At 41.0% G+C, this 26,634-nt stretch overlaps 1 protein-coding gene across 1 annotated transcript in view; it reads left to right on the plus strand.

Annotated features, from left to right (window-relative positions):
• LOC119475717 (thrombospondin type-1 domain-containing protein 4-like) overlaps window positions 1–26,634 on the plus strand; it is a 46,160-nt gene that overhangs the window by 16,737 nt on the left and 2,789 nt on the right. Inside the window, exons 8-14 of the mRNA XM_037748674.1 lie at window positions 18,349–18,553; window positions 21,984–22,159; window positions 22,968–23,064; window positions 23,252–23,449; window positions 23,622–23,751; window positions 24,264–24,468; window positions 25,630–25,803. Coding sequence (XP_037604602.1) covers window positions 18,349–18,553; window positions 21,984–22,159; window positions 22,968–23,064; window positions 23,252–23,449; window positions 23,622–23,751; window positions 24,264–24,468; window positions 25,630–25,803 — 1,185 coding nt within the window. The remainder of the gene's footprint in view (window positions 1–18,348; window positions 18,554–21,983; window positions 22,160–22,967; window positions 23,065–23,251; window positions 23,450–23,621; window positions 23,752–24,263; window positions 24,469–25,629; window positions 25,804–26,634) is intronic.

Here is a 26,634-nt window from a genome sequence, read left to right on the forward strand (position 1 = left end):
CAGTATCCGGTCTCCGAGACAGATTTATGAGGGTATACTATACGGATACAAGGTTGTATTTTTAGAGCTCAGCGGTCACACAGGTCTCCCTCAGACAGGCGGCTGTTGACAGCCATTGGCTGCTATCTGGGTGGCTGTCAATTGAAGAGACAGTTTAGCACATTGTATGGCTCGTCGGTTTGTTTGGAATGTCAGAGATCTGCAGCGCTCGATGTGTGGTCAGTGCTCGCCGGGCGTCTGGGATTTAGGGTCATTTGAGAGTAAGATAAGAAACGTAGGTGTGAGTGTGTGTCAGTTGGTGTTGCACTTAGGGTACATGTGTGTGTGGGAATATATACTATGTGTTTGTGTTAATTATTTATAAATACCTATTTATAAATGTGCATTTCTATGTCAGCACGTGTTTGTGTGTGCCTGTGAATATGTAACTTACTAAGAGTGTGTAACAGAGAGTTGGAGGTTCCTTGCTGCTCAGGGTCAAACCCCATTGTAAATTAGACTCTTATCCGATGTGATGGCGTCTAACAGCTTTATTAACAAAAGGCCTCCAGCAGGTCTATAAAGACATTAAACACAGGAACAAATGAGTTAACGCCGAACTTATCTGGTCTATTTGTTCTCCGTCTTATTAGTCAGTCACAGTTTTGTGCTTCACAAAAGCTTCTTGTTGATGTCAAGATTATTGAGTGAGTAAGGAACGAGCCTTGAACCCTTTACAGGCCACAGTCTGCTGTGATCAATTTTTACAAAATAGGGGAAAAAAAGTAGTTGTCACTGAATTTTCAAGCCTTTATCCCATTATTTTAAAAGCATATTTCAAGAGGAAAGACAATGACAAAGACAAAACCATATATTTTTTAATTATGTGCGTTTGGATTGTCAAAATTCCCCCTTTAAGGGGAGACACTACAGGTGAATAGAGTAAAAATAAATTAACTAATAAATATTGCCATGAAACTTCCCCAGTTGATTACTTACATTAAGACAGTTATTTTTTTGTATTACAGTTTTTCTGAGACGTTATGTTTAAATATGCAAATGAGGCATTATCATATTAAATATGTGCTAATGTGCGTATATTTCCAAAACAGGAATCCGAACATTGGATAAATCCAGGTTTAAAATTCTTGTTTCATTTAGTTGACATATTTGAGTCAAAGCTTTTTACATAGGGAATTTGGATATCTTTTTTGTTTTTTATCACTCCATAATCAGAAAATACTGTCAACAGCCATAAAAAAAATCGATTTTTGCCATGTTTTTAGGAATAAAATATATAAATCAAGCTATGAATGATAAATGAACAAACATTTCTGTAAATACCTTCAGAATATGGGAATCAAACTGGAAAATTTGGCGTCTATATAATTGCTACTGAAGGGGAGATTTCTGGCTCAGAGTATGAGAAAATCCTCATTTTGAGAAAACAGCCTTTTAAAGATAAAAATTCCATACATTAACATGATCAACAAACCACTGAAAGACAGAGTGAGACTTTGTTCAAGATGTCTAGATGGTCAACAAGTTTGCCCTTGGCTGTGAAGAGCAATTCATTCATTTACTTCACACACTTGTGTAGCTTTGTTTTGTAATTTATAATACTACCTGGCAAGTGCAAAATTCCTCTCAGCTGCTCATAGATTTCTAGTTCTGCGCTGGAAAGTATTTCATATCTCTTCTGCAGACTGTGTCATCCACCGTCAGCTGTTTTTTTTGATAGAAGCGGCTTCCCTCAGCCACACCTTGCCCCTCCCAGCCCAAATCCCCTCTCAACCTGCTTTATTCATTAAGCCGCCTCCCTCCACTGTGCATTTTTCAGTCAAATACATTGCTCAAAGGAAACAATCATGGGACCTACATGCCTGGCTTTGCTGACTAATATGTATCCCAGATGCACAAAAATCATGTGTTTTCTCCTCATACTTTCTGCTTTTTCTTAACTTTTATGGTAGTTGTAGTTAAATGTTTAAAAGAGGTGGATAAAATGAATGAAGATGTTGAATTATGAATGAAAAGCAAAAGAGATTTGCAAGAGATTGTGAATATGGCTGTTGGCATGTGAAAGTATGTCTGCGCTGCTGTGAACAACTCGGGGACCCTGCATCATCTTCTCTCATCCTTCAGTGTGAGCGGGTAAGAGGCATGATGTAAGCTAGATTAATGACAGAGGCATTACAGCTGCCAGGTAGAGTGTTTCCCACTGAGGCCACATCTGCTGAAAATGTTTGCAGTCATGGTTATGCTAATGAGGTTTGGATTTAAACTGCAAACGCCAAGAAAGCTGGAAACGTGACAGAGAATAAGAACAGGAGCTGCACACAGCTATTGTATGAGCGTGTGTCTGTAATGTACAGTAACGTTGAGCCCACCCGCTGTAGAGCATGACTCTGACGTGTGTGGGTTGGAGACTGGAGGAGTCAGGCGCCTGGAGCCAAGGTTGCTTCAGGGCTGACCCACTTGTTGTAGGAAACAAAGACCCCGGGGTGTACTGGAGAGTCAGTCTGGCCCCACCCGACCTCTGGGCGCTATGCCTCCATAATGAGATCTGTTCAGATCAGAGGCAGAGCAGGAGACGATGTTTGTTGGTTCATCGTGTCGGACGGGCTGCTGAAAAGAGCCGTTCCCCTCCTACACGTCTGCTGCTGTGCTGTTTTGACAGCTTACTGTGCGTACTGTGTGATGAAAACAAAGTTGATTGAGTGAGCCATTCACAATTTCAGAGTATTACTGTTTTGTTTTGAGAAAGACATGCTGCTAGCAGGATGAGCTCAGCCAGATAGGATTTGTGTGTGTGTGTGTGTGTGTGTGTGTCTCAGTTGCAAGTGTGGAGATTTGTTTCTTGCTATGCTTGCTTGAACTCAATGCCTGTACTTGCTCTGTGAAACAGCTTCAGAGCATATTAGGAAAGGTGGCAGGGTGTATAGTGCCAACATGCATATTATTACCACGCAACTATTTGGCGTATGTTCAGCTGACGTGTTACACGTGTGAGTGCACACATAAATCTACAGTCCTAAGCTTCATAGTAGCTGTTAGTTTTAATGGGAATATACTGTTACTGTGAGCTGGTGTTTAGAACATCTCAAATTTGCATCCTCCTCCATTATTTTAATTTGTAGAAAATAATCACAATTTATATTGCAATTGCTATATTGGTAAGAAAATGTTTAATCAGATATTTTTGGTAAATTCTTCAGCCCTGTTGACATTTCATGTTGAAAACGTGGAAAAATATTTTTTGACACTGGGCATATGTCAGTCAGTCATTAAATCTCATTTACAACCATAGACTGTATATAAGAAGTGGACGAAGTCACTGTGACGTCATTGGTTTGTGGACTGCTGTTTTGAAGCCTTAAGTTTGGCATTTTGGCAGTTGCCATTTTTTGACACGAGAAGGTGGCGTTAAGTACAACTGAACGCTGAATACGATTTTTAGGCGACCAAAATGTTACAATTATCTTTCATGAACTGAAAACACACTGTGAAAGGGTTAAAGTTCTAAGACGAAAATGTGGACAACACCCAGACCGGTGGCGATCTGTCAATAACAAGGTAGCCACGCCCTAAAGCATCCGCTGCTTTATGGTCTATTTTAATCTAAATGGGACCATAATTTACTAAATGAACATCATGCTGTATTGAAGAAGACTTGAAACTAGAGATTGAGACCGTAAACTCATGTTTACAATGTTTACTGAGGTAATAAATCAGGAGAGAAGTAGGCTCATTTTCTCATAGACTTCTATACAATCAGACTTCTTTTTGCAACCAGAGGAGTCGCCCCCTGCCGGCTATTAGAAAGAATGCAACTTCCACATTGGCTTCACTTCTCGAAACCGGAGGTTGCCCACTGTTTACAATCCACTTGTGTAGGCTATGTTAACAATTCCATACGTTAGTTGCATCAGTTTTGCCAAAGTGTCTCTGGCTTGCTCTGATATAATTTGCTATGCAGGAGGGGGTAAAGATAAGCAGAGAAATGATTAGGCCAAATACCTTCCAAACCTGGAGAGATTTGATGTTGTGGGTCAATTTGAATGTGTTCTGGTAGAGTCCACCTGTCTGTCTCCCTCTCCTCTCCTGTCCTTGCATCCACCATATGTCTCCTGGTGCTCGGCCATCTGAGACACAGCCTTTCAGTGCATACAATAGACTTTGCAGCAGCCTGTTGTGGCCTCCGTCGTGTGCCACTTCAAAACAGGAAAGTTTTCAATTATCTCGTGCTTATCCCAGAAGTCTCTTTGTGTCAAAACAGGTCCAGCCACAATGCCCCAGATGGGCTCAGTCTGCCTATATAATTTTATGAAGAAAAAAACAACAACTATCTAAATGGAAGGATGAAGAGTGTACTCCTTACCTCAGTACTGTCTGTCCTGGTCAATTAGGGTTTAATGTCGTGGAAACAATGGTGGCGCAATAGGAAAACCATATGATGGGTCTGGTCTTTTTTGGCTGCAGCAGTTGTGCTTCCAGCGGTGCAACGTAGCTTGTAATTAAGTATTTGGTGGTGGTGGTGGTGGTGGGGGGGTTCGAAGAGGGCAACGCGATCTTATTGTTTTTGAGTTGTCTTGAGAGTGAGCAGAAACAACAAAAATGTGGTTTTTATATGGGGTTATTTCCACGTCAGGATGTTCATGATGAGACCTTGGAACTTATTATTTTTTCCCTTTTTCTGGTTTGCTTTTGCATAATATTAAGAACGAGCATGAAGTCCTACTTAAGTGTGTAATTCTTATTTGTTTGTATCCGTGCCCACCTGCCAATTACTTCCACACAATTTTAACCATAGTGGTTTTGCTTATACATTAATTTCAGCCCTGCAAGAATTTCCTTCCTCTCTTATTTTTCTGTCACATTGAAAATATTCCCCAAAGCTTCCTCTCCGGGTTCCAATTTACTGTCAGCAGTAGCTGCCACACTCTCCACACTCTCCTCTCTCGGCCTCCTCTCCCTCCCTCCCGCCTCTCTCTCCCCTCCTATTCATTTTCTACCTCTCACTTTCCCTCCTCTAAAAAAGCCCCCCTACCTCCCCCTGCTGCACCTCCCCCAGCTCAGTTTACAAGGGGAGCTCATAGAGATCAGCTCTGTAGTGAGAGGGCTTTTTTGGCATTCTCAGAGCTACAGAGGCAAAGGAAGAGGCTGACGGGAGCAGCCACTGGATTCGTATAGGAGCCTGGGTGACTGGTTGAAAACATTTCCGTGGCCACATGAGAGAATGCTGTCAGGACTGGCTCTCCTGCTGCTCGTCTGCCTCCACATGCGTGTGCAGGGGAAGCCGCGGTCACAGGTAGGACCCGCCTCGCCTCTGTTGGGTCCTGGAGGAACCTGGGAGAGAGTGGGGATTCCCATTAATGCTAAAGCTCTGGCTTTTAAGAGTTGCATTGCACGATGCATTGCTCAGTGTAAATTTCTTTTGGACTATTTTGCAGTGATGTTTTGGAAATAGTTGATATGCCGCTGCATGCATGTCACCAAGAGAAATTCTGTGCAATTATTGGACTTGGTGATTAAAGTAGATCTGATTAAGACATTTAAAATCATGGATGTAGATGTAAGTAAGCCTGGTACTCATTTACAACCAGTATTTAGTGCTCATAAGCAGTACTGGACAGTGTCACTCCATAACTTGGCCTGTCATTTTGGCCCCATGATCCTGCGGTGCATCTACTGAGTGGAAGTATTTACAGTATGGCTGTTTTCACTGTGGCTCCGCTTGCTCCCTGAGCGGTTTATTTTTCCACAGCGCATTCACGGGCTACTTGTGGGATTAGATTTCCCTCCTAGTGGAAGACTCGGTGAGTCACGCCTGTCCTGGGACTATAAAGATGTACTTGGAACTCTATTAGGGATAGACTGCAAGCCTGAATTAGCCTGTCGCTGCCTGTGGCTCGGCTCAGCTGGTTTTAGCTCACCTGTGTTTGCTGATGATTAATGAGGCTGGTGGTGAGGTGCCTGAGGTCTTTAATGCAAACGTGTGAAGTGCCAAGGTCTTGATGAGGATGTCTGTGCCAGCTTTATATGACCCTAAACTACATAGCTATCAATTTAATATAAATGTTGGAATCTGTCAATGCTCAAAATGCGAGTTGAGTTACTCTTGTGATATTTTGTGTGAGCACCTGCTTGAATGTGATGTGAGAAAAAAAAGCAGATTGAATAAGAGTGGTTGCATGTTTGGAGAATGCAAGTTGACAGAAGTCATCATGAATGTTTGATAGAATTCGATCCTAGTCCTACCCTGTGATGCGCAGTCTCACCGTCAATCTCAACTATCTATATATACATCTTATTTTATGCGTATTTTCGATGAAGATGTTGGGGTTATCTTCCTTTAGAGATCCGTCAGGTATTTTTGTTTTGACATTTGCTTTACTTCCTCGTTATGTGAGGTCTCACGGACCCTACGCTGTATGTGTAAAAATGATAATGATATTTGCTAAATACATTTTCCTTTAACCCGGCGATCCCGGCACTAGCGGTCTCAGTCTTAAAGCTAATGTGAAGATACTGATATGAAACCTAAAGAATCCATTGCTACCAACCATGCCATGTTAGCTCAGGAAGGAGGGTAAATAACGCTCGAAAGGTAGGCTAAATTTTGGCGAGGGAAAACAGCCATTCTAAAAGGCGGCCCTTGACCTCTGACCTCAAGATATGTGAATGAAAATTCTATGGGTACCCACGAGTATCCCCTTTACAGACAAGGACAATATTTCTGCCCGCTGGGGTCCTTAAACAGTCTTGGAATTGCATAAATTGAGTACGACTGGAAAGCTGAGACTCTTGTGGCTCCAATGAGCCATGGTGTGTGTATTCATGTGTGATGATGTTAGTCCCCATAGTAGCCATTTCATTGTAGTGAGACCATTTTTTGAAACTTGACCTTACTGTATACAATGACCTGTTTTGACCTCTAGGATAATCACAACCTCATGAAATTTTACAACCACAAACAGAGACCAAGGGCATTCAGAGGATTCTTGCAGACTTTTTTGATACCAGATCACAGCATGGCTTTTTTTATGGTGTTCCTCGAGGTCTTGGTCTCTTAATGTGGTATTTTGGAGGGATTATTGATCATTTTTACCAATTCTTGAAAAAAAAAGGCTAAATTTATCACTGAATATGGGTAACAAAAATTGCTGAAATGACTTATGAGACAAAGTGAGCATGGAAATGGCCATCATATACTTCCATCATAATGTTCTAAGCCCTTATACACTTTCCCATTTATTTTAATTAATTAATGTATTTATTTAGTCTTATTTCTGATTTATGACTAGAACATCTTTGACACACAGTGCTGAGCTGCATCTCAAATTAATCTTCAGGTTCCCAGCTTTCAGATAATGTACACCACTTCTATGTGACATCTACTGCTGTCCTGCTATCTCTCCCTAAAGACCCCCTGTACCTCCCTAAAAAAGACAAAAACGGGTCTTTGGTGGGTCTCTAAGGGTTAAATATATTTAGTCTTATCTTATTAAAACCCAATAGGTAGAAAAGTATTGAAGTAGAAACTCTCCCCTTTGCCACAATGAGTTTGCACATTTGATGAAGGTGGCAAATAAAGAAATGAGCAAAAAAAAAAAAATGTTATGCCGTATAAGTTTTATAGTTTTATTGTTTGTTATAAGTATAGCTATGCATGAAGAAATATAATATTGATTTTATTTGCCAGAAAGTCATTCACAGACTGACTGTCACACAAGTAACTTACCTATGTTTTGGGTCAATTAGACCTCACTGTTAGACCACTTTTGAGCAAACTGTTATAAAACTCCAATAACAGAAATTGAAATAGATTTATTTAAGATTTCAGATAGGTAGTGATGCATACAAAATATTGTCAACTCCAGTCACAGATATAAAACAAGACCCCAAACAGAAATAATTCATCATTTGCTGCAGTGGACATGTCACCAGTTCAAAATCATGTTTGTTAGCAAACTTATAGAATTTGTCAAATTCATGTATCAAGCTGATATTTAATACAATCAGCCAAAACGTTTTGAGCTGTTCATACAGGACCTGAAGTGATCCATAACAGAACATTAGGGTTGTATCACAGGGACAACGTGTTGTCAGAATAACAGTTAGCGCAGCTCATGTCAAAATAGTGAAATAAACAGTAACACAATTTGACACTTACGACATGAAATGAAGTCCTCCTTTTATCATGCCATCAGTCTATGTCTTTTTGTGGAAGTTTACCAGTGGGAATCAAACCCATTACCTCGCAGTGTTAATGCCCATCAGAAACCATTCAGTCATTCTGTTCCCAAAACAGTGCATCCAAATCAGAGGAGTGATGTCAGGAGAAACCCTGTGTGTTTTTATGGCTGTATATTCACCATGCTCAATGCTATTTCTGAGTGTTTTACAAGCATGGGAGCCTTTAACGAAGAAGCTCTGCCCTCGCCTCGGCCTATGAGGGCAGTTTGTGGATTTGATGAGGTTTCTTTTTACTGTTGGGATCAAAGGTCTTGCCACTCATGCCTACATCTCTCTTCACCACTTGGCGACAGATGCTCATGCTCGCAGCGCAAACAGCTATAATGCAATTTGTAAAAATTGCCGGAGCCACAACCGCCACTTGTTTTGTCCTCAGCTCATCTCTTCTTATGTTACAGTAAATAATCCCAGCTTGTCTGCGTTCCCATTTTGGTTTGACACATGTTACCATTGGTTTCGTGAAATGCTATGTTGTGGAGAGTGGAAAGCTGAGTGATTACTGTCCAAAACACCAGAACTTGTGTTTCTATTTGTGGTTACAAACCACGGTTAGTCTTCTAGTTAGTGTTCCCATTATATTGGAGCCAGAAGAGAAATCTGAGGGAAAGGAGCAAATTGAATAAATCTGCAAGTTTTGAGCTGTTGATGAAGTCACATCTTCCATGTAGTACATGGGCTAAAGTCAGAGCTCGATTCCTCTTGTTTCCAGTTAACTTGTTTTATAAGAAAAGTCTTGTAAAAGTGGTCCTAAATATGCACTTGATTTTGTGATAAAAGACTCCCACCAGAAGCTGCATGTCCCAGGCAAAAATCTGCATCCTCACCAGTTGATAAAGAATTGTTCTTGTATATCAGTGTAGAGATAGGTTGTCCTAGAATTATAAGTATGATAAGGAAATATACAAGATCAGACTTATTTTATTCTAACTCTTATCTCGGGTAACGCTGACTGTGGTTAAATCCAATAAAGAGGACAGAGCTGCTATAATAACCCTAAACTCTGATAGCATCCAGGATTGGCTTCTATACAGAGGGGAAATACAAAAGAGTGTGTGTAGTGGTGGTCTTTTTTAACGTAACCTGTAGCCTCATAAACAAATGTAGTTAATGAGGCTTCTATACAGAGGGGAAATACAAAAGAGTGTGTGTAGTGGTGGTCTTTTTTAACGTAACCTGTAGCCTCATAAACAAATGTAGTTAATGAGGCATTCCTTGCCTTTAGAAGTACTGCTCTGTTACTACTGTAGGTAGTAAGCTAACAATTGCAGTTTACTGTAAAGCAGATAAACTCACTGTTTAACCCTGTCCTTAAATTTTTTTGTTTGCGCTTGTATTTTTGGTTTTGGAAAGACTAAAAAGATCACATTATCAGAATCACATTAAATGCTTAGTATCTCTCCTACTACAGCCCCATGCTTACAGCTTCAACATGTGGAGAAATCTTGACAGACCTTAGTTAATGTTGCAAAGCTGACAAGTGAAGCCAATGCGTAAGTGCCTTAAACTTGCATTCTTTCTAATAGCCAGCAGGGGGCGACTCCTCTGGTTGCAAAAAGAAGTCTGATTGTATAGAAGTCAATGAGAAAATGAGCCTACTTCTCACTTGATGTATTATGTCAGTAAACATGAGTTAATGCTCTGAATGGCTAGTTTCAAGTCATGTTCAATACAGCGTGATGTTCATTTAGTAAATTATGATCCCATTTAGAGTCAAATAGACCATAAAGCAGGGTATGATTTAGGGCGTGGCTACTTTGTGATTGACAGGTCGCTACCACGGTGTTATCCAGTCTGGGAGTTGTCTGTGTTTTCGTCTTAGAACTTTAACCTTTCAGTTCATGAAAATTAATTGTAACTTTTTGGTCGCCTAAAATGTGTTATTCAGCGTTCAGCTGTGCTTAGCTCCACCCTCTCATTACACTTCTGGTTGCATAAAACCAAGATGGCGACGGCCAAAGTGCCAAACTCGAGGCTTCAAAATCGTACTCCCATGGGTGACGTCACGATGACTTCGTCCACTTCTTATATATAATCTATGATAATAACCCAAAGAAGAAAAAAACTTTCTTTAGGTCATACAATACATTTATTTTATAGGTTAGCTGTTGAAAATCAATACCAATAATGAAGATGAATGAATGAAGAATTGAAGATTACACTGGATGAGCCCTGAGTCATATCCAGTCCATCTTCAATAACAGGAAATCTCTCTAATATTTTGTACTTAACGGTGTATATTTCACAGGATGTAACAGTAAATCAGGGACAGACAGTGGTTCAGTCAGTTCATTAGTGAGAATGTCACATGTGTGAACTTGACGACATTGTGGCTGCCACAGATAACAGATGTGTTTGAAGTGCTGACTGAAGTAAAAGCAGTGTCGCCTTCTTCACCCGCTTTTAAAACCAGTTAAAGATCCCCAGCATCCCGGCATATGGGATGCAGATGTCGGTAGCCGTGGCAACCACAATGTGCACTTCATATGAAAGCGATGGGGTGTCTTATCATACCATAATCTTATTTCATCCCAATCTAAACCTACTTTTAAAACTTTATTTAATCATAATCTTATTTGATTTACGTGTCTGTAAGATCTCAGTAATGTCATTTCCAGACTCAGCATCGTGTCTTGAGGTCATTTCCACTATAAATTCTTTGTCGCTGGGATGATGTTGCCTCTGTATTCTCAACCTGGAAACCAAGTTATATTGCATTTCCAGCTGGTTTGTCACAGCTGACTAAGTCATGATAACTTCATTGGCCATTTGCCAAAAAACTTTACAACCTTTCTAAGTGTGAAGAGCCGTAGAAATCCCCAACGTGTTCACCAAACGGCCCCCTTTAACCCCACACTCATAAATATGTTTTAAAATACTGCACTGCCTCCATGCCGGGATGCATTTTACAGTAGGAGTACAGATCATAGCATGCCTTTATTCCCAGAGGTTTACCACGAGGAGCTGTGCTAATATCCCACTAGCTTTACCAGGCAGGAAGTACACTGTCTGTTTATAATGAATGAGATAAAAGCCTTCAGTCTTGTAATGGAACTTATTTGTTCATTTTCTTTACAGAAGTGTAATTGGTATGTTACATTTGAAGGTCTTTTTTGGAGGAGACCGCAGTCCAATGTCTCACAGTGTTGTTTTTTGTTTTGCTTTTGGTCGCAGTAGGAAAGCTGAGAGGGAAACTGCTAAGACGCAGGTTAGAAAACTTTCTGGTGGGATCTGAGCCTCAGCCAACATGGATTGTGGATACAGACTTGGGGGGGCTTAACCACTGCACCATCTCCAGACTAAGACAACATCCTTTTATTCATAACCTCCTCCATTTTATTGCCTGTTTTGCAGAATTTGGGCCTGCAGCATGGAGACATTTGAGTTGTTCTGGGCAAGAATTCTCATTTTTAACTGAAACTGCTGATGCTTCAGTGCTTTACTCAGACTCCTTACACTTTGTTATGCCGGAGGCATTATGTTTTCGTGGTGTCGCGATATCTCAGGAGCACCTTGAGGGAATTTCTAAAAATTTGGCACAAATGTCCAAATGGATTCAAGGATTAACTGATTCGATTTTGGTGATCAAAATTCAAGGTCACTGTGACCTCACATCCGTCCCATTCTCGTAATATGTTGGGAACGCCTTGAGCAAATGTCTTCAAATTTGGCACAAACGTCCACTTGGACTCAAGGATGAAGTGATTAGAATTTGGTGGTCAGTGTCCCATTCTCGTGAAAGCAATATCTTCAGAACGCCTTGAGGGAATTGTATTACTTCTGGCACAAACAGCCAACTGAACTCAAGGAAGAACTTAGGTTAAAGGTCAAGGTCAATGTGACCTCACTAAAAATGTTTTTGGCCATAACTCAAGAATTCCTATGCTAATTATGACAATTTCACATAAATTTCTAATAGTATAAATTTATGAAGTGATGACATTTTGGACAGGCATGGATTTAAACTGCAACTTGACTGGTTGGTGGAGACATACAATTGCGAGGCAGTAATTCTAGTTGATGTCAAAATCCTTTCTATTCTAGTGTGGCCCTGGTACCAACATTAGTGTATTAACCTATTGTGGGAACCTCTGGTGGACATGGGAAAGAGGCAGCACATAAACTTAGTATTTGCATTGAGCTGTGTCTGTCAAACACTAAAACAGTAGCCCACATTTGGATGCTGCTGATGCAGTGGTTTTAGTGCAGCTCTGTGGTTCAGGCCATGAGCATCTGCTGGCGTCAGTCTGTCAGCCTTGGGCTTGATGTGTCTGTCAGTCGCAGATTATTCTGTCTGAGCACCCCTTAACGCTAGCTGACAATGTTCACCTGTTAGACACAACAATTGGAAAATACATTTTGTATCTCATCCTGTAACTCAGGTCTCAGATATAGTCTCTTCAGCAGCTCTGTTTTAGGAAGACACCAGACCACTGCTGTTTATTAGTCTGTTACCAAGGAGCACTAATCTAATTTGAGCAGACAAAATAGTGTTAATAAGGCCGTATAAATAACCCGTCTAAATAAAAGTATCATCTCGGTCACAGAACAAACTACGTCGGATATCTGGACTGATGCTTAAGGCCAGTGTGACAAAGAGCTGCGATGCCTGATGATATCCCACTTTACACGGTAAAAATATAAATAACCTTGTCTGACAAAACCTCACAAAATATTAGAACCGCTGAAAAACCAACAGAGTTCATCACAGACACACTCACACACTCTTCTGCTCGACATTCCAGCACCAAGTAGAGGCAGTTTTCCACCACATCTCAAACTTAATTTACTACAGTCGAGAGGAGTTAAAAGCTGTTGCGTCTACCACTACTGTTAATTTAAGCATGATATCATTATGAGCATTAGTTTTGCATTCCTAGTTTGGAGCCACACGCCAGGCCTCCTACATGGATAAAAGCACTATTATTGCAAGGCAATGGTAACATCATGCCAGAGCTGTCAGGAAGAAATTTTAGTGCCTGTGCAACTGTATATCTCAACTTTGTGCATGTTAAGTGTTAAAGAATGATATAACAATGTCTGATATTTTCCACAATACTCTGATAGTGGTTTAGACAGTTGTTCACTGCCTATAAATCTTTATCTCAGAGAAGATATGCCTCTGCACATGTGCGAGTGTAACAGCAAACTGGGAATCATTTTTTCTGCAATTACGCTCAGATCATCTGTGCAAATCATCACTTATTTCTGGGCTACAATATGAAACTCTGTATTAAAGGAACAGTGTGTAGCATTTTGATGCATCTGTTAGCACAAATGGAATATAATCTTCATAACTATGTTTTAGTGTATAATCACCTTTAGTTACCTAAAGCCCACCGTAGTTCTCAGACACGCTTTTGAAACTGTGGTAACGTGAGCCGCCGAGTGAAAAACCGCGGTATCGCCAGTCGCCGTCCGTTGCTCTTAAAGTAGTGTTATTATGGTAAGGATGGCCTCTGAGCGAGGTGAACGGCGTTACCACGGTTTTGCACTCGGTGGCTCACGTTACCACAGTCTTGGAAAGGGAGGAGTGAGCAGAGGGGTACTCAGTTGGTTGCAATCTGAAATCACACCACTAGATACCACCAAATCCTACACACTGGACCTATAAGAACGTGGCCTATATAAGAATCTAGTTGCTAGAAATTGTTAGAAGTGTAAGTCAGAACTTGTATTCAGTGCAGTTTGAGCTTTTGTTGCAGATTGTGTCTGTAAAAATCACCAACACATTGTGCTTGTCAGTTTACCCCCTTTAAAGCAGCACTAATCAATATTTCTGTGCTCAAAAGACTGTTTGCAATGTGAAAGTTGTTGCTCATATTGATGAACACACAGATAATTGTCCCCAACTAGTTGCCCTTAGCTCTACAGAGTGTTTTAGTGTCATTAAGCTCATTAATTGGGTTTTAGAGCCCACTACTTTAATGCATTAGTTCACTTTTACTCTCTCATCTCATCAACCTTGTTTCCAGCAGCACCAGCAAGCAGCTGTTTTCAGCGAAAAAGCTCTAATAAATCCAAATCTGCCCAGAACGAAATGGTAGACTGGCAAAGTTAAGATAGTTAGATTGTGGAATGTTTAGCAGCTAAAGAGACAGATATTTCCCTCAGGAATTGGTGGAGACGACAGCGGAGCTAATGGTTTTGTTATTGGATGTTATTGGCCCAGAGCGTGAATAGGCAACTGTTTGCAAATGTGTGTTTATAGCTTTTTTCCAAGTGGCCACAAATAATTTAATACTGCTTTAAAATACTCTTTTTATTTAAAGAAATCGTGAGTAGCCTAACCTGTCCTGAAAATAATGTTTCCAGAGACATTTAGGGGCTGTGGAATAAGCCTTGAAATACAGGAAGTGAAAGTGAGCCTTGGGTGTAAGAGGTTAAGCGAAATACAAGTGAAAGCCCCTTCCCTCTATTTTTAAGGTCCCCACATTCACATGACCCCAGAAATTAGTTGTTTTTTATTCATTTCAGCAGGACCCAGCAGCCTCATTGGAGGTGTTAACGTTTATCCCACAACTCACAGTTCACTTGGTGGCTAATAACCATAACGATGACCACTGTGACCCCAAGGTTTACCGTCTCTGCCCTAGTTTATTTTCAGTATTCAAACATTAAAGCTGCAAAGTGAGTGGAAATTGCTGCCATCACTGATCTATTGGCCTGTGGTTGTAAACTAAGTAGTTCAATAAGAAAGAGGCTAAAACTCTCTTCTCTTGACGTCTGTGTCTAATTCTAAATGTTTTCTGGGAGAAGAAGAAATCTCCAATGACATGAGCCTTTGGCTGTGTGTTACAACAACTCTACAATATGATGAGTTTAACCCAGCTGCATCTTGCGGGACAACACCATCAGGATTTACTTTAAGATTATGTTGTTTTCAGTGTTCGCGGGTTGACTTGGAGTCGACTCTACCGTCCTGACACATGTAACCGTTTCCAGATGAAGGTGGGCTTTGGCGACATTTAAAAAATCCTGTCATAATTCCACTCAAAACATGGCGATTTTTTCTCACCAGATGGCACAAGCCACCCACAGAGAGAAGGTGAAAAAAAGTGAAGAAACTAGACTCCCAAAGCTGCCACCTCGTTCATCAACCGCCGTGAGATTTCTGTTTGAGTTCTTCTGGGAAGAGTTGGCGAGGCTTTTGGCCGAGCCGTAGCTGTGTTCATTTGTCCTGACACCAACGACGCCTCATTTTGATGGGTTCACAGTTAAGGTCACGTTTGTCTGAGACAGCCTGGAGGGCATATGTGACAATTTGGGTTATTATTTAAGGACAGATTAGGATGTTAGTGTTAGTGTGTGCAGAGTTTGTCTTGACAGTTTAGTGATTTTAATGGTGCAACTGTCCAAATCACTAGATATCAAGTAGTCCCTTTAATACTTCCTGCGTTGTAGGCGTTAAAGCTCTTGGCTCTTCCCATGTGAGAAGAATGAAAACCCCTGCGTGTTTTTAAATCCAGTCATATGATATTACGTTGACGATTCACATTTGGGGTCAATAAATTTCACTGCTTATTCTCCGCTCCATTAATATGTTTTGATTCAGACATTTTCCCATCCAAATGTCCACAGATAACCTCTCACCGTGTCAGCGTCTGTTTTATGAGAGGAACATTTTTCCCTTTTTCAGGCATTTCTGCCTAGCTGCTATAATTGTGTTGTTTTAGTTTGAAGGGATTTATGGTGAAAATGGAGACGCGGAGGAGATATTCAGTGGTAGCCATGTCACTAACAGTCCTCCTTGATGGCATTTTTATTTGTTTTCCACAGTGGACTTATTGTAGCTTGTCAAAATGTCCCGAAACGTGTATTATGTATTCCTTTATTCCTGGCCTGTAGTATTCTGAGCTGCTTTTATATTCACTGATCTGTAAAGTCAGATCATGAAACGCAGCAGTTTTTTCTCGTGTTACGTTTAGTGATTTTTATCCCGGCTTTATTCAGCCCCATGCTGCACTGCAACATAATTCCACACTGACCACAGAGGCGTTTGGCAGTTTTATTTCATTTTTTCCCCGCAGCTCTCTTAGTTTGCTGTTCTTTTCTCTCATCACTTATTTCCTGTGTGGAAGGAGCAACTTCATGTTTGTTTTGGCCTAGGTGGTGTTTTGGCCCAGGACACAGTGAGCTGCTACGGGTGGGGGAGTGCCAGACTCTTCTCTTGAGTTCACCCCAACTGCCACAGTCCACCCCCGGCCCTCATGCTATACTTCCTTCTCTCATCCCTTTACTTTACCTTTCTCCACCTCCTTTTCCTCTCCTTGCTCTCTGTCCTTCTCTCTATCCGTCTTTCTACTGACCTGCAGCCGACTTACAGCTGCTCTAGTATATAACCCATGGAGATCACCACAGTTTATTAAGACTTATTATACATTTCCTGTAAATATCTAAAAGGGATAGTTCAGGTTTTTTGAAGAGGGGTTGTATGAGGAACTTATCCATAGTCAGTGTATTACCTACAGTAGATGACGGTCTGCACGCTCCCAGTTTGGAGAAGCAGACAGGAGTTACCGCACAGAAGCAAAGCAATGTGCTGCTGTGGACGTGACCTGCAGCTAAATGTATTTCAGCTACTTAAAAGAAAGGCTCACCTAAAAAATTCAATATCAGTTTAAGTGTGCATTATGTTTGAAATATATTTGCCGGTTTATCTTGCCGTGAGACAGCCATACAGTCTATGTTTCCGAAGGGGAACTGAAGCCGTTATCTGTGCTCTCGCCAAAGCAACCAGAGTCCATTGGAAAAAAAACAGTAATTTTTCCTCTCAGAACACGGGAGTGGCTGGTCTGCCGCTGCCTCCATCAGTTAGTTTGGTTAGTTTGGATTCGCCAAGTCTGGGTCTGGTGACATTGGCTAGAGCATACAGTAGATGGATACAATGACTTCTGTTCCCCGTCGGAAATGGCTGTCTGAAGGCAAAGTAAGGCAGTGAAAATACTCTAAATGTAGCGTAAACCTAAACTGATATTGATCTTTTTTAGGTGAGCCGTTCTTTTATGTGGCTAAAATAAGTTTTGCTGCCGGCCCCGTCCACAGCAGTACATTGTTTCTCTAAACTGGGGGCGTGCCAACCGTCATCTACTGTAGGTAATACACTGACTATGGATAAGTACCTCATACAACCCCACTTCAAAACACCCAAACTATCCCTTTAATGTCATTCATCTTTAGAGTTGGTTACCTCATGACTACATGTAAAGCTCAGCAGCCTCACGTTGGTCTATGTTGTTGAGGAAGTTGCCACATTCAACATGTTTTTGTTACAAATGTTGGGACCCAACATTCATAGCTTTGAGGGAAATGTGCTTGCATGACAACAAGACAGAGTAAGAGGAATATGTCAGCTTCAATCAGGGAATACACATGGAAGCCATGCGAGAGCTGCAAGCTGACTAGGGGGCCTGGAGATTGGCTGCTGTCCAATCCCTAGAAAGCCTTTGTATGATTATGTGCCCCCCCCACCGCCACCCCACGATGCCCACTTTGTTGGTTTCCTTATTGGCGACTGTGGTCTGTTTGGGACTTACCCTACCCTGCCCTGCAATAACCGCAGCCCAGTGTATTTGAGTTTACGGTAGCTCACTGGGACCAGTTTTGGCTGCTCCACCACCTGTTTGCACAGCGAGTTGCTTTTACTGCTGGTTTGAGGGAATTTATAGACTGCTGATGTTAACTGTTCTATTTTTACTGTGCCCAGGTTTCCTGTAATTTATTACCGCCAATGTGACACAGAAAAATCACACCCTCGAGATTTAGGAAGGAAATTCTGGGATCGGTTCAAAGACATTCACGCCAAAAGGATGCCTTCTGGAAAGAAACAAGATCCCTGTTAATTAGTTATTCTATTATTGTAGTTGATGGTGTGTTTATGGAGTTATTTTTGCAGGTACAACTTGGCTTAACTTTGTAAATATAATCTTTTGTGCCAAATTAGCTATTTTTATTTGACCAAGAATAGCTTATGTGTTGTGCACACACCCCATTAAACGGCTATTTTATTGCACACTTTTAGTGCACAATTTTAATACCTCAGCTGTTTCACTTTGTAATGCTTGTCACTCCACACTTCTTCATTTAAACTGCTTTTCCTCCTCTGTCTCACAGAGTCTAGGCTGCGATGAGTATCTGGGATCGGGAAAAGTGATGGACAAGTGCGGCGTGTGCGGAGGCGACAACACATCCTGCAGGCTGGTCTCTGGACTGTTCAAACACAGTTTAACCAAGATTGGCTACCACAAGATAGTGGAGATCCCAGAGGGAGCCACCAAGATCAACGTCACAGAAATGGTGAAGAGCAGAAACTACCTAGGTGGGGAAAAAACGCTCATCACATTAATACTGCAACATACCAACACACCTTTTCCATCATATTGATGCACTTAAAATGCCAGTGCTCTGCTACATCACTCACCTGAAAGCTATGTCAACACTTGCTGCTTCATATAGCATTTCAAAACCCCCGCACCCACCCCAGCATCCCCCTTTAGGCTTCTACCTCCCAAGGGGGAGAAGCAATCATCGTCACTCCCCACTCCCCGCTGTGCTGAGCTTGATGTGTTCTTCTGGGGAGTGATGAGGTCAGAGCCTAGATGCCAAATATCGATGCTCAACATATTTTGCATTCACACAATAATCCATTCCACGTGTAGCTGAGTGAACTACATGTGTGGAAAATCCAACAGAGATATTTTCTTAGCAGCACGTTAGTTTATTAAAATCATACTATAATAATACTGTTTTGGCATCTATTAGTTTGTCTGAGAACAGGGTTTTTTAGTCTCTGAGCATAGACTGTATATAAGAAGTGGAGGTTATCACTGTGACGTCAGCCATTGGTTTGTGGACTGCTGCTTTGAAGCCTCAAGTTCGGAATTTTTTGGCTGTCACCATCTTGGTTTTTGGCCGTTGCCATCTTGTTTTTTTGCAACCAGAAGTGGCACAAGAGGGTAGAGCTAAGCACAATCGATTGAAGGCACCCAAAAGGTTACAACTAACTTCCATGAACTGAGAACACATCATGAAAGGGTAAAAGTTTTAAGATGAAAACACAGACAACTCCCAGAGTGGACAACGCTGTGGTAGCGACCTGTCAATCACAAGGTAGCCACACCCTAAAGCATACCCTGCTTTATGGTCTGTTTGACTCTAAATGGGACCATAATTTACTAAATGAACATCATGCTGTATTGAAGAAGACTTGAAACTAGTGATTTAGACCTTAAACTCATGTTTACAATGTTTAATGAGGTAATAAATCAAGTGAGAAGTAGGCTCATTTTCTCATAGACTTCTATACAATCTGACTTCTCTTTGCAGCCAGAGGAGTCGCCCCCTGCTGGCTATTAGAGAGAATGCAAGTTTAAGGCGCTTCTGCATTGGCCTCCGAGGTTGCCCACTGGGTCCCAGTAATGAGTAAGATTAGGAGAGTCTTCTTGAAATTGTATTTTGTGGAGACTTTTTATTCAATTACAGGGTACAGTCCAGAAGGCTGTAATGCCAGAAATGTCTGCGGATGTGGAGAAGTCCTAACCAGTGAGGCACTGGTATTGACTGGTATCCCACTTTTATTTTTGGCTCTGAGCTGGTAAATCTTGGTTACTTTTATATTTCAACTTAAGACCTCACAGGGTTTGCTTGAGTACTTGTGTCCTCTCTGCAAACAGTGAGTTACTGTTTCCATCCAGATTTACAGTTTCATCGGTTTCAGAACTCTGCCTTCATTTCAGCTCAAAACACATGTTGAAGGAGCGGGAATTTCCATCCACTGCATGTAGTATTATGTTACAGATTAACAGTATGACACCACTGGAAAAAGAAAGTTCATGGAAGGTCACGGTAGAAATAATGAAATGATAAATGTATTGGTTAAGCTGACATTTACTAGTTCCAGCTGTGCAGGCAGCAGCAGCAGTAGCTTGTAAAATTAATTAGATTTGTCTGATTAAAAGGCAGATTAACGAGGGGGCAGTGTCACTTATTCAGGATTTCTCCAGCATGCAGCCTCTATTACACCCACCACTGTGTGCCTTTCATTGGAGCCTCCCAGTGAAACACACGACACAGATAATTGGCGTCTTTATAGAGGTGCAACGGTGGGACACGCTAGTGGGTTATTTGCAGAAGTGACTGTTGGAATGTCAGACATTGTTTAATGAGAGCCATGCCCTGACTCAGCAGGAGGTTCAGAGGGAGCGGGGAACGATTCCCCCCCTCCACTCCCCGCCCTCCACGGCCGCTTCCCTCGAGGAAAGTGCATAAACACGCTTTCATTAGAGGATCTTAACCCTCAAGCCTCACCATCCTTTTTAATTAAGGTGAGGAATTTCACCACTCTGTTAAAAAAAAAAAAAAGGACGGGAAACACTCTGAGGATGGATGGATTCAGTGACTACCTTTCAAATCCCAGCTACTTGGATGCCAAGTACGCTCTGCTTTCTTTAATTTGATTTGACCATTTATATACACACAAGTACACAGAGTTATGTACAGTCACAGACATACACACTTCCACATGTGTATTTGTATGCACTAGGGGTATAAGAAAATATTGAATATTGCAATATTATGATTTGTGATACTGTATTGATTCTCAAAAACACTATCGAACACTATTTACATGCAAAGATGAACTCAGTCAATACTTTATTTCTTTTGCAAAGAGATGCACCATCTCAGTGTATGTGCCCTCTCAAAGTAGTGCTATGATGTTGGATGGGGACTGTGATCAAATGCAAATGCAGGTTCTGATTGCATAAAAAAGTAAATTTGTTTTACTCATTTGTGCAATGTGGCGGTGTGTTCTTTATACTACGACTGTTTTCCTAAAATTCGATTTTTAAAAATCACAATATATCGCTTTGCTTACAGTATCACAATATATTGAATCGTACCCCCTGTATTATGATACGTATCCTATCGCCAGATTCTTGCCAACACACAGCTCTAATAGTCACCTTCTGCAACATTCACAAACACAATGTTACTCGTACTTTTAGCATAATTTTGGACAACCCTTCTGTAGTAAGCAAAATATTATGCATGGGCAATATGGCTCCTTTCATTTTCACAATGTAAGAAACTATGAAACATCCATGTGGATGAAATAAACAGGAGTCATCTCAAAATGTTTTTTTTTTTCAATTGATAAGGATTGTACAAAATTCCAGCCAGCAGCATTTTTCCCTAATGGATATATACTGTAGGTTTTTCTACCGGAATATGAGACAAGGGCAGGAATCCTGCAGGAGCCACTCACTGTATCCTCACCACCACGTCCCTGATTTTCCCTCAATAGGCCTCTGTTCTCCACTGTGCATCTCTAATGTGCTTTTAGTTGTCCAAACACTCTTTTACAGGCCTGTCTAATGTTACACCTCTAATGCTTTTCTAATGGCCTCCTGTACTTAATCCATGAAATTGGTGGAAAACATTTTGGGAGATTTTGTTACATGATTTGCATGAAGGATTTGCCAGCACAAACAGATTGTCACGTTTATAAAGAACATTTCTTTGAAAGTGCACGTGAGAGCATTTATTCCGTTAGCTATAATTACTTTTTTGGGTGGAGAAAGTCAGCTTTTTTTTCTTTCTTTTTTTTTTTTACTACAGTTCTCATTATACCTAAATGGTTTTACATTAAACAATAATTATGTGGAAGTGGTTGTGGCAGTATTTTCCTTTTCGTTTGAGCTCAGAGCTGTCAGTGGTGATTGTGTGGTTGCTCCCTCTGTCTCTTCCAGCTCTCCGAAGCCGATCGGGGCGATCCATCATTAATGGAAACTGGGCTATTGACCGACCAGGGAAGTACGAAGGAGGGGGGACCATGTTCACCTACCGTCGACCCAACGAAATCAGAAGCACGGCTGGGGAGTCTTTTCTCGCTGAAGGGCCCACCAATGAGATCCTGGACGTTTATGTAAGTAGCAAACCACCTCAGACCTCCAGATATTTACAGTAGTGACTCTCCTTTTCTTTTATTCAGAATCAGAATCAACTTTATTGGCCAAGTATGTGTGCACATACAAGGAATTTGACTATGTTTTTTTGCATCTCTCTTGATGTACTTGCACAGAAATAGAAATAACAGCTAGGGACAAGGACAACAAGGCTGGACAAATAAAGGTAAAGAATAGACAGGACTGGTATGCAGTAGTGAAAAAAGATAGATGTTTATATAATATGGAGGGCAGGCTGGCACCAGTGATTTTCTCTGCAGTCTTGACAGTCCATTGTAGTCTGTTTCCTGTCCTGTTTGGTGGCTGATTCAAACCACAAAGTGATGGACGTGCAGAGAACAGACTGGATTGTTGCAGAGTAGAAGTACATCCTCTGCTGGGCCTTTTTCCTGATGGTGTCTATGTTGGAAGTCCACTTGAGGTCCAGGGATGGTGGATCCCAGAAACCTGAAGGCTTCCACAACAGACACAGTGTTGTTCAGTATGGTGATGGGGGGTCAGTGTAGGGGGGATCCTCCTGTAGTCATCTCCACAGTTTAGAGCGGGTTCAGCTCCAGTTTGTTCTAACCGCACCAGACGACCAGCTGATCCCGTCTGTATGCAGACTCGTCATCAAACTGACAAGCTTAAGTTTGACCTGAGAAACTAAGGTCATTGTATGATCACTTTTCAGCCAGATATCATTTTAGAAGGACAACTCTTCAAATATTTGAAGGTGAAGAGTATTATTTTATGATTTGTTACTGAGTCTCATCTACTTTGCTTTAGATGATCTTCCAGCAGCCAAACCCTGGTGTTCACTATGAGTACGTTGTCCCCTCTGAGAATCCAGTCGGCCCTCAGCAACCAAACCCCAGACAAGAAGGTAAATTTGTACCCACCTAACTGTTTATTACCATAGCTTCATCTGATTGCTCGATACATTTTATAGGCAAAACAATTGAGAAAATACATAAACATATCCTGTCTATTCAAACACCAACCCAACCAACCAAGCATTTATTCATGCTCGTATATCTAATTTCATAACTGCCATAACTCATGTGTCTAAGGGAACGCTGTGAATGGACAGGGTGGTTACGACCATAACAGCAACACTCGCCAAGAAAACTTCCATACAGCAGGTGGGGGGTGGGACCCTACTCGTCTCCCCGACAACCAGGTTCCCGTCGTACAGCCACCCAGACGTGAGAGAGAGTACAACTGGAAACTGTCCGGTTCTACGGAGTGTAGCGCCTCCTGTGGTAAAGGTCAGTCAAACTATTTCTATTTTTTAGTTGTTTTTCGGACCTTTTCCATTTTTATAAAAACACTAATGATGACTCCAGTTAACACATGCAATTTGTTTTACAGAACATTTTCTTCTTTTTCAGATGTAGAATTCAGTGCTTGAATTAAATATCTGCTTCGTGTGCATTTTAGGATTCAGACACTCCGTCTTTCACTGCGTCTCCCGGCTGAACCAAGGTCAGGTATCAGACGCTTTGTGCGACAGCAGCAGCAGACCAACTCCGCAGGAAGAGGCCTGCAACCTGCAGCCCTGCCCAGCGTTGTGAGAGACCACACTTCTCTGTTCTCACACTTGTGCACACTGCTGAATACTGCTAAATTGAAAAGACGCTCCACTCAAAGTTCACTAAATAGCATACACACTATTGTTATGTAATGATGACTATACATTTTTGAAAATTGTTTAAAATTTTTTTTTTTTAAAATAGCTCTGCAATTGGCAGAAAGGACTTAGTTTGACCCAAGAAGATACTGTGTTAGTGTTCCTGGTAGATTAACAGTGTATGTTAACATCTGTTATGTGTTCATGTCCTTGGAAGATTTGACTTATATAAGGAACATAAAGCTTACTCAACTCGAAATTTAGAAATCCAAGATTAACAGACTGAACCTTTTACAACCTCATACAGTATACCTCTCATATGTGGTCAAAACATGTCTTCATATGAACAAATCTCAATATAAACAACAACATGTATAATATAATGTACATATATACGTACGCTGCCTAGGATACCTTCTAACACCAAGCTCTTGTGATTTTGTCCTGAGCAGCTGGGATATTGGAGAGTGGTCAGAATGCAGTAAGAGCTGCGGTTTGGGCATGCAACACCGACAGGTCCTGTGTCGCCAGATTTACGCCAACCGCACGCTCAACGTCCACACGAGCCGCTGTCGACACTTAGAGCGGCCCGAGATCGCCAGTACCTGCCAGATGAAGATCTGCAGTGAGTGGCAGATACGCTCCGAGTGGACCGCTGTGAGTGGCAGCTTATATACTTTTACTTACTGTTTTACACCTGTATATATTTATTTATTACTTCTCATTACGCATGCACATTTACTACATCCCAGTTTACATTACACTTTATGCATTTTGCAATTACTGTCTACCACAAATATATATTATTACATTTTTCATGTTATATTTTATCCTATATTTTAACTTTTAACTCTTTTTTTTTTAATTTACGAGTTTTTCTTTTTATACATATTTAATGAGCATTGTTGGAGGGAGCCTGAGATCTAAGATTTTCATTACCAACAACTGCTTCTCTGTAATTGTTGTGCATATGGCAATAACTAACTTGAAGCTTGAATTGCACCTGTCTGACGTGTCTTTACAGTTGGCGTACAACGTCATCTTTAATGACATACAGCTTTAAAAAAAAAAAAAGAAATAGATGAGGTTCAACAGAAATTTCTGTGCATGTTTGAAATTGTATCCCTGACATCAGTATCATAGCAGTTTTTTTCTTTCTTTTTTGTTCTTTGACACTTGTATCAACTTGTATTTTAAAAAAAGTTCAACATTTTGGTGAATATGTTTATCTCTCATACTGTGTCTGACTTTAAATATGAAGCTGGAGTCAGGAGACGGTCAGCTGGTTTCCTGGAAACCTTCACCGTGATAACTCCGGGAAATCACTGTGCTTGGTCAAGAAATATTCTAGCATATAACCCCCTTGCAACCACAACTTGTCATTGTTACACTTTATTGTTTGCACAGACGGCTATGATTTATTTTAATTTTTACGATAACAATGTATCAAATGACAATATGAAAGGGGTCGCTCGTAGTGATGGACCTACAGAGGATTATCACCCAAATCTGCAGCTCCCCTGGGCTTTAAGGAGCCTTTTAGCGAGTTCCAGCTCATGTTTAGACATCTTTAACAACTCCTTTTAAAGTAAGTGAAGTGTTAACAGAGTAAGCCTTCAGGCATTGAGTACATGGGTAGGTAGGAGTGTACACTATATTTCTTTTATGGGCTCTGCAGGGAATAGAGAATATACAGCAATTCTGCAAAACGGAGAGATATACTCTGGTGCACTTAATAAAGCTGAAGACCAATCCAGTCTCCTCAGCAGTTCTTACCTTCACAGTCCTGCGTTAACCATGTGGCCTGTGTCTCCATAGTGTTCGGTGCCGTGTGGGCTGGGTCAGAGGTCAAGAGAGGTCCGCTGTGTCAGCAACGTGGGCGACTTTGTTCCCGACGAGGAGTGCAACATGAATCTGCGGCCCATCGACGTAGAGAACTGTGACATGGGATCCTGTGCCAAGAGCTGGTTCTACACCGAGTGGGGCAACAGGGTAGGTGGTGTTGGAGTCAATGGGAGACATAGTAACCTTCATTCATCTCTAGTAACAGTGGTAGTCATTGTATAGATCTGTCTTCATGCTTCCAGCAGCTGTGTGATCTTTTATAGATTATATACAGTATATTATAAATAGATTATGATAGCTACAAGCAACAGTAGATTAACCTTCACTGACTAGAGGGTAAGGGTGTTCAAGAGTCATTGTGAATCATCTGTTGCCCTTACTGTAGAATGATCATAGAGGATATATATATGTTTTAAAGATAGAGAATATTAGAATGACTAAATATAGAAGATGATGTAATGCTTTCCTGTTTTCAGCTAAATTAGATGGCCACGGTAGACAAAAGAAATGTTCAGACTAGGAGACGAAATGACCAGTAGGTCACTGCAGGGAAGACAGATCTAATCCAACAGGAACAGTGAACAGAAATGAACAAAATCTTTTTGTTTTACTGTACTGCAGAGCTGATGAGACACTAAACTGCTCAGCATTATGGCAATACAATGGGATACCAAGAGGGGAAATGAAATACAATGATTTAATCTTATCCCTTTCAGATTTAAGGGATATGAACTGCAAAGTTAGAGGAGATATAGATCGTTCAAAAGCAGGCAAAGTTGAATATTAGTATTATATTTTGCCCTCAGAGTATGTGTATTGTAAATGAAAGTCATACTATAAATAAAATACTACTGCCTTAAAGCGCTTTGAGTGGTTGGAAGACTAGAAAGGCGCTATATAAATGCAAGTCCATTTACCATTTATCAATACTACTACTTAAGTCAGGTTATGGTCAAGTATTTCAGACTTCACAAAATC

The sequence above is a fragment of the Sebastes umbrosus genome, chromosome 2, assembly GCF_015220745.1.
Source record: "Sebastes umbrosus isolate fSebUmb1 chromosome 2, fSebUmb1.pri, whole genome shotgun sequence".
Classification (NCBI taxonomy): Eukaryota; Metazoa; Chordata; class Actinopteri; order Perciformes; family Sebastidae; genus Sebastes; species Sebastes umbrosus.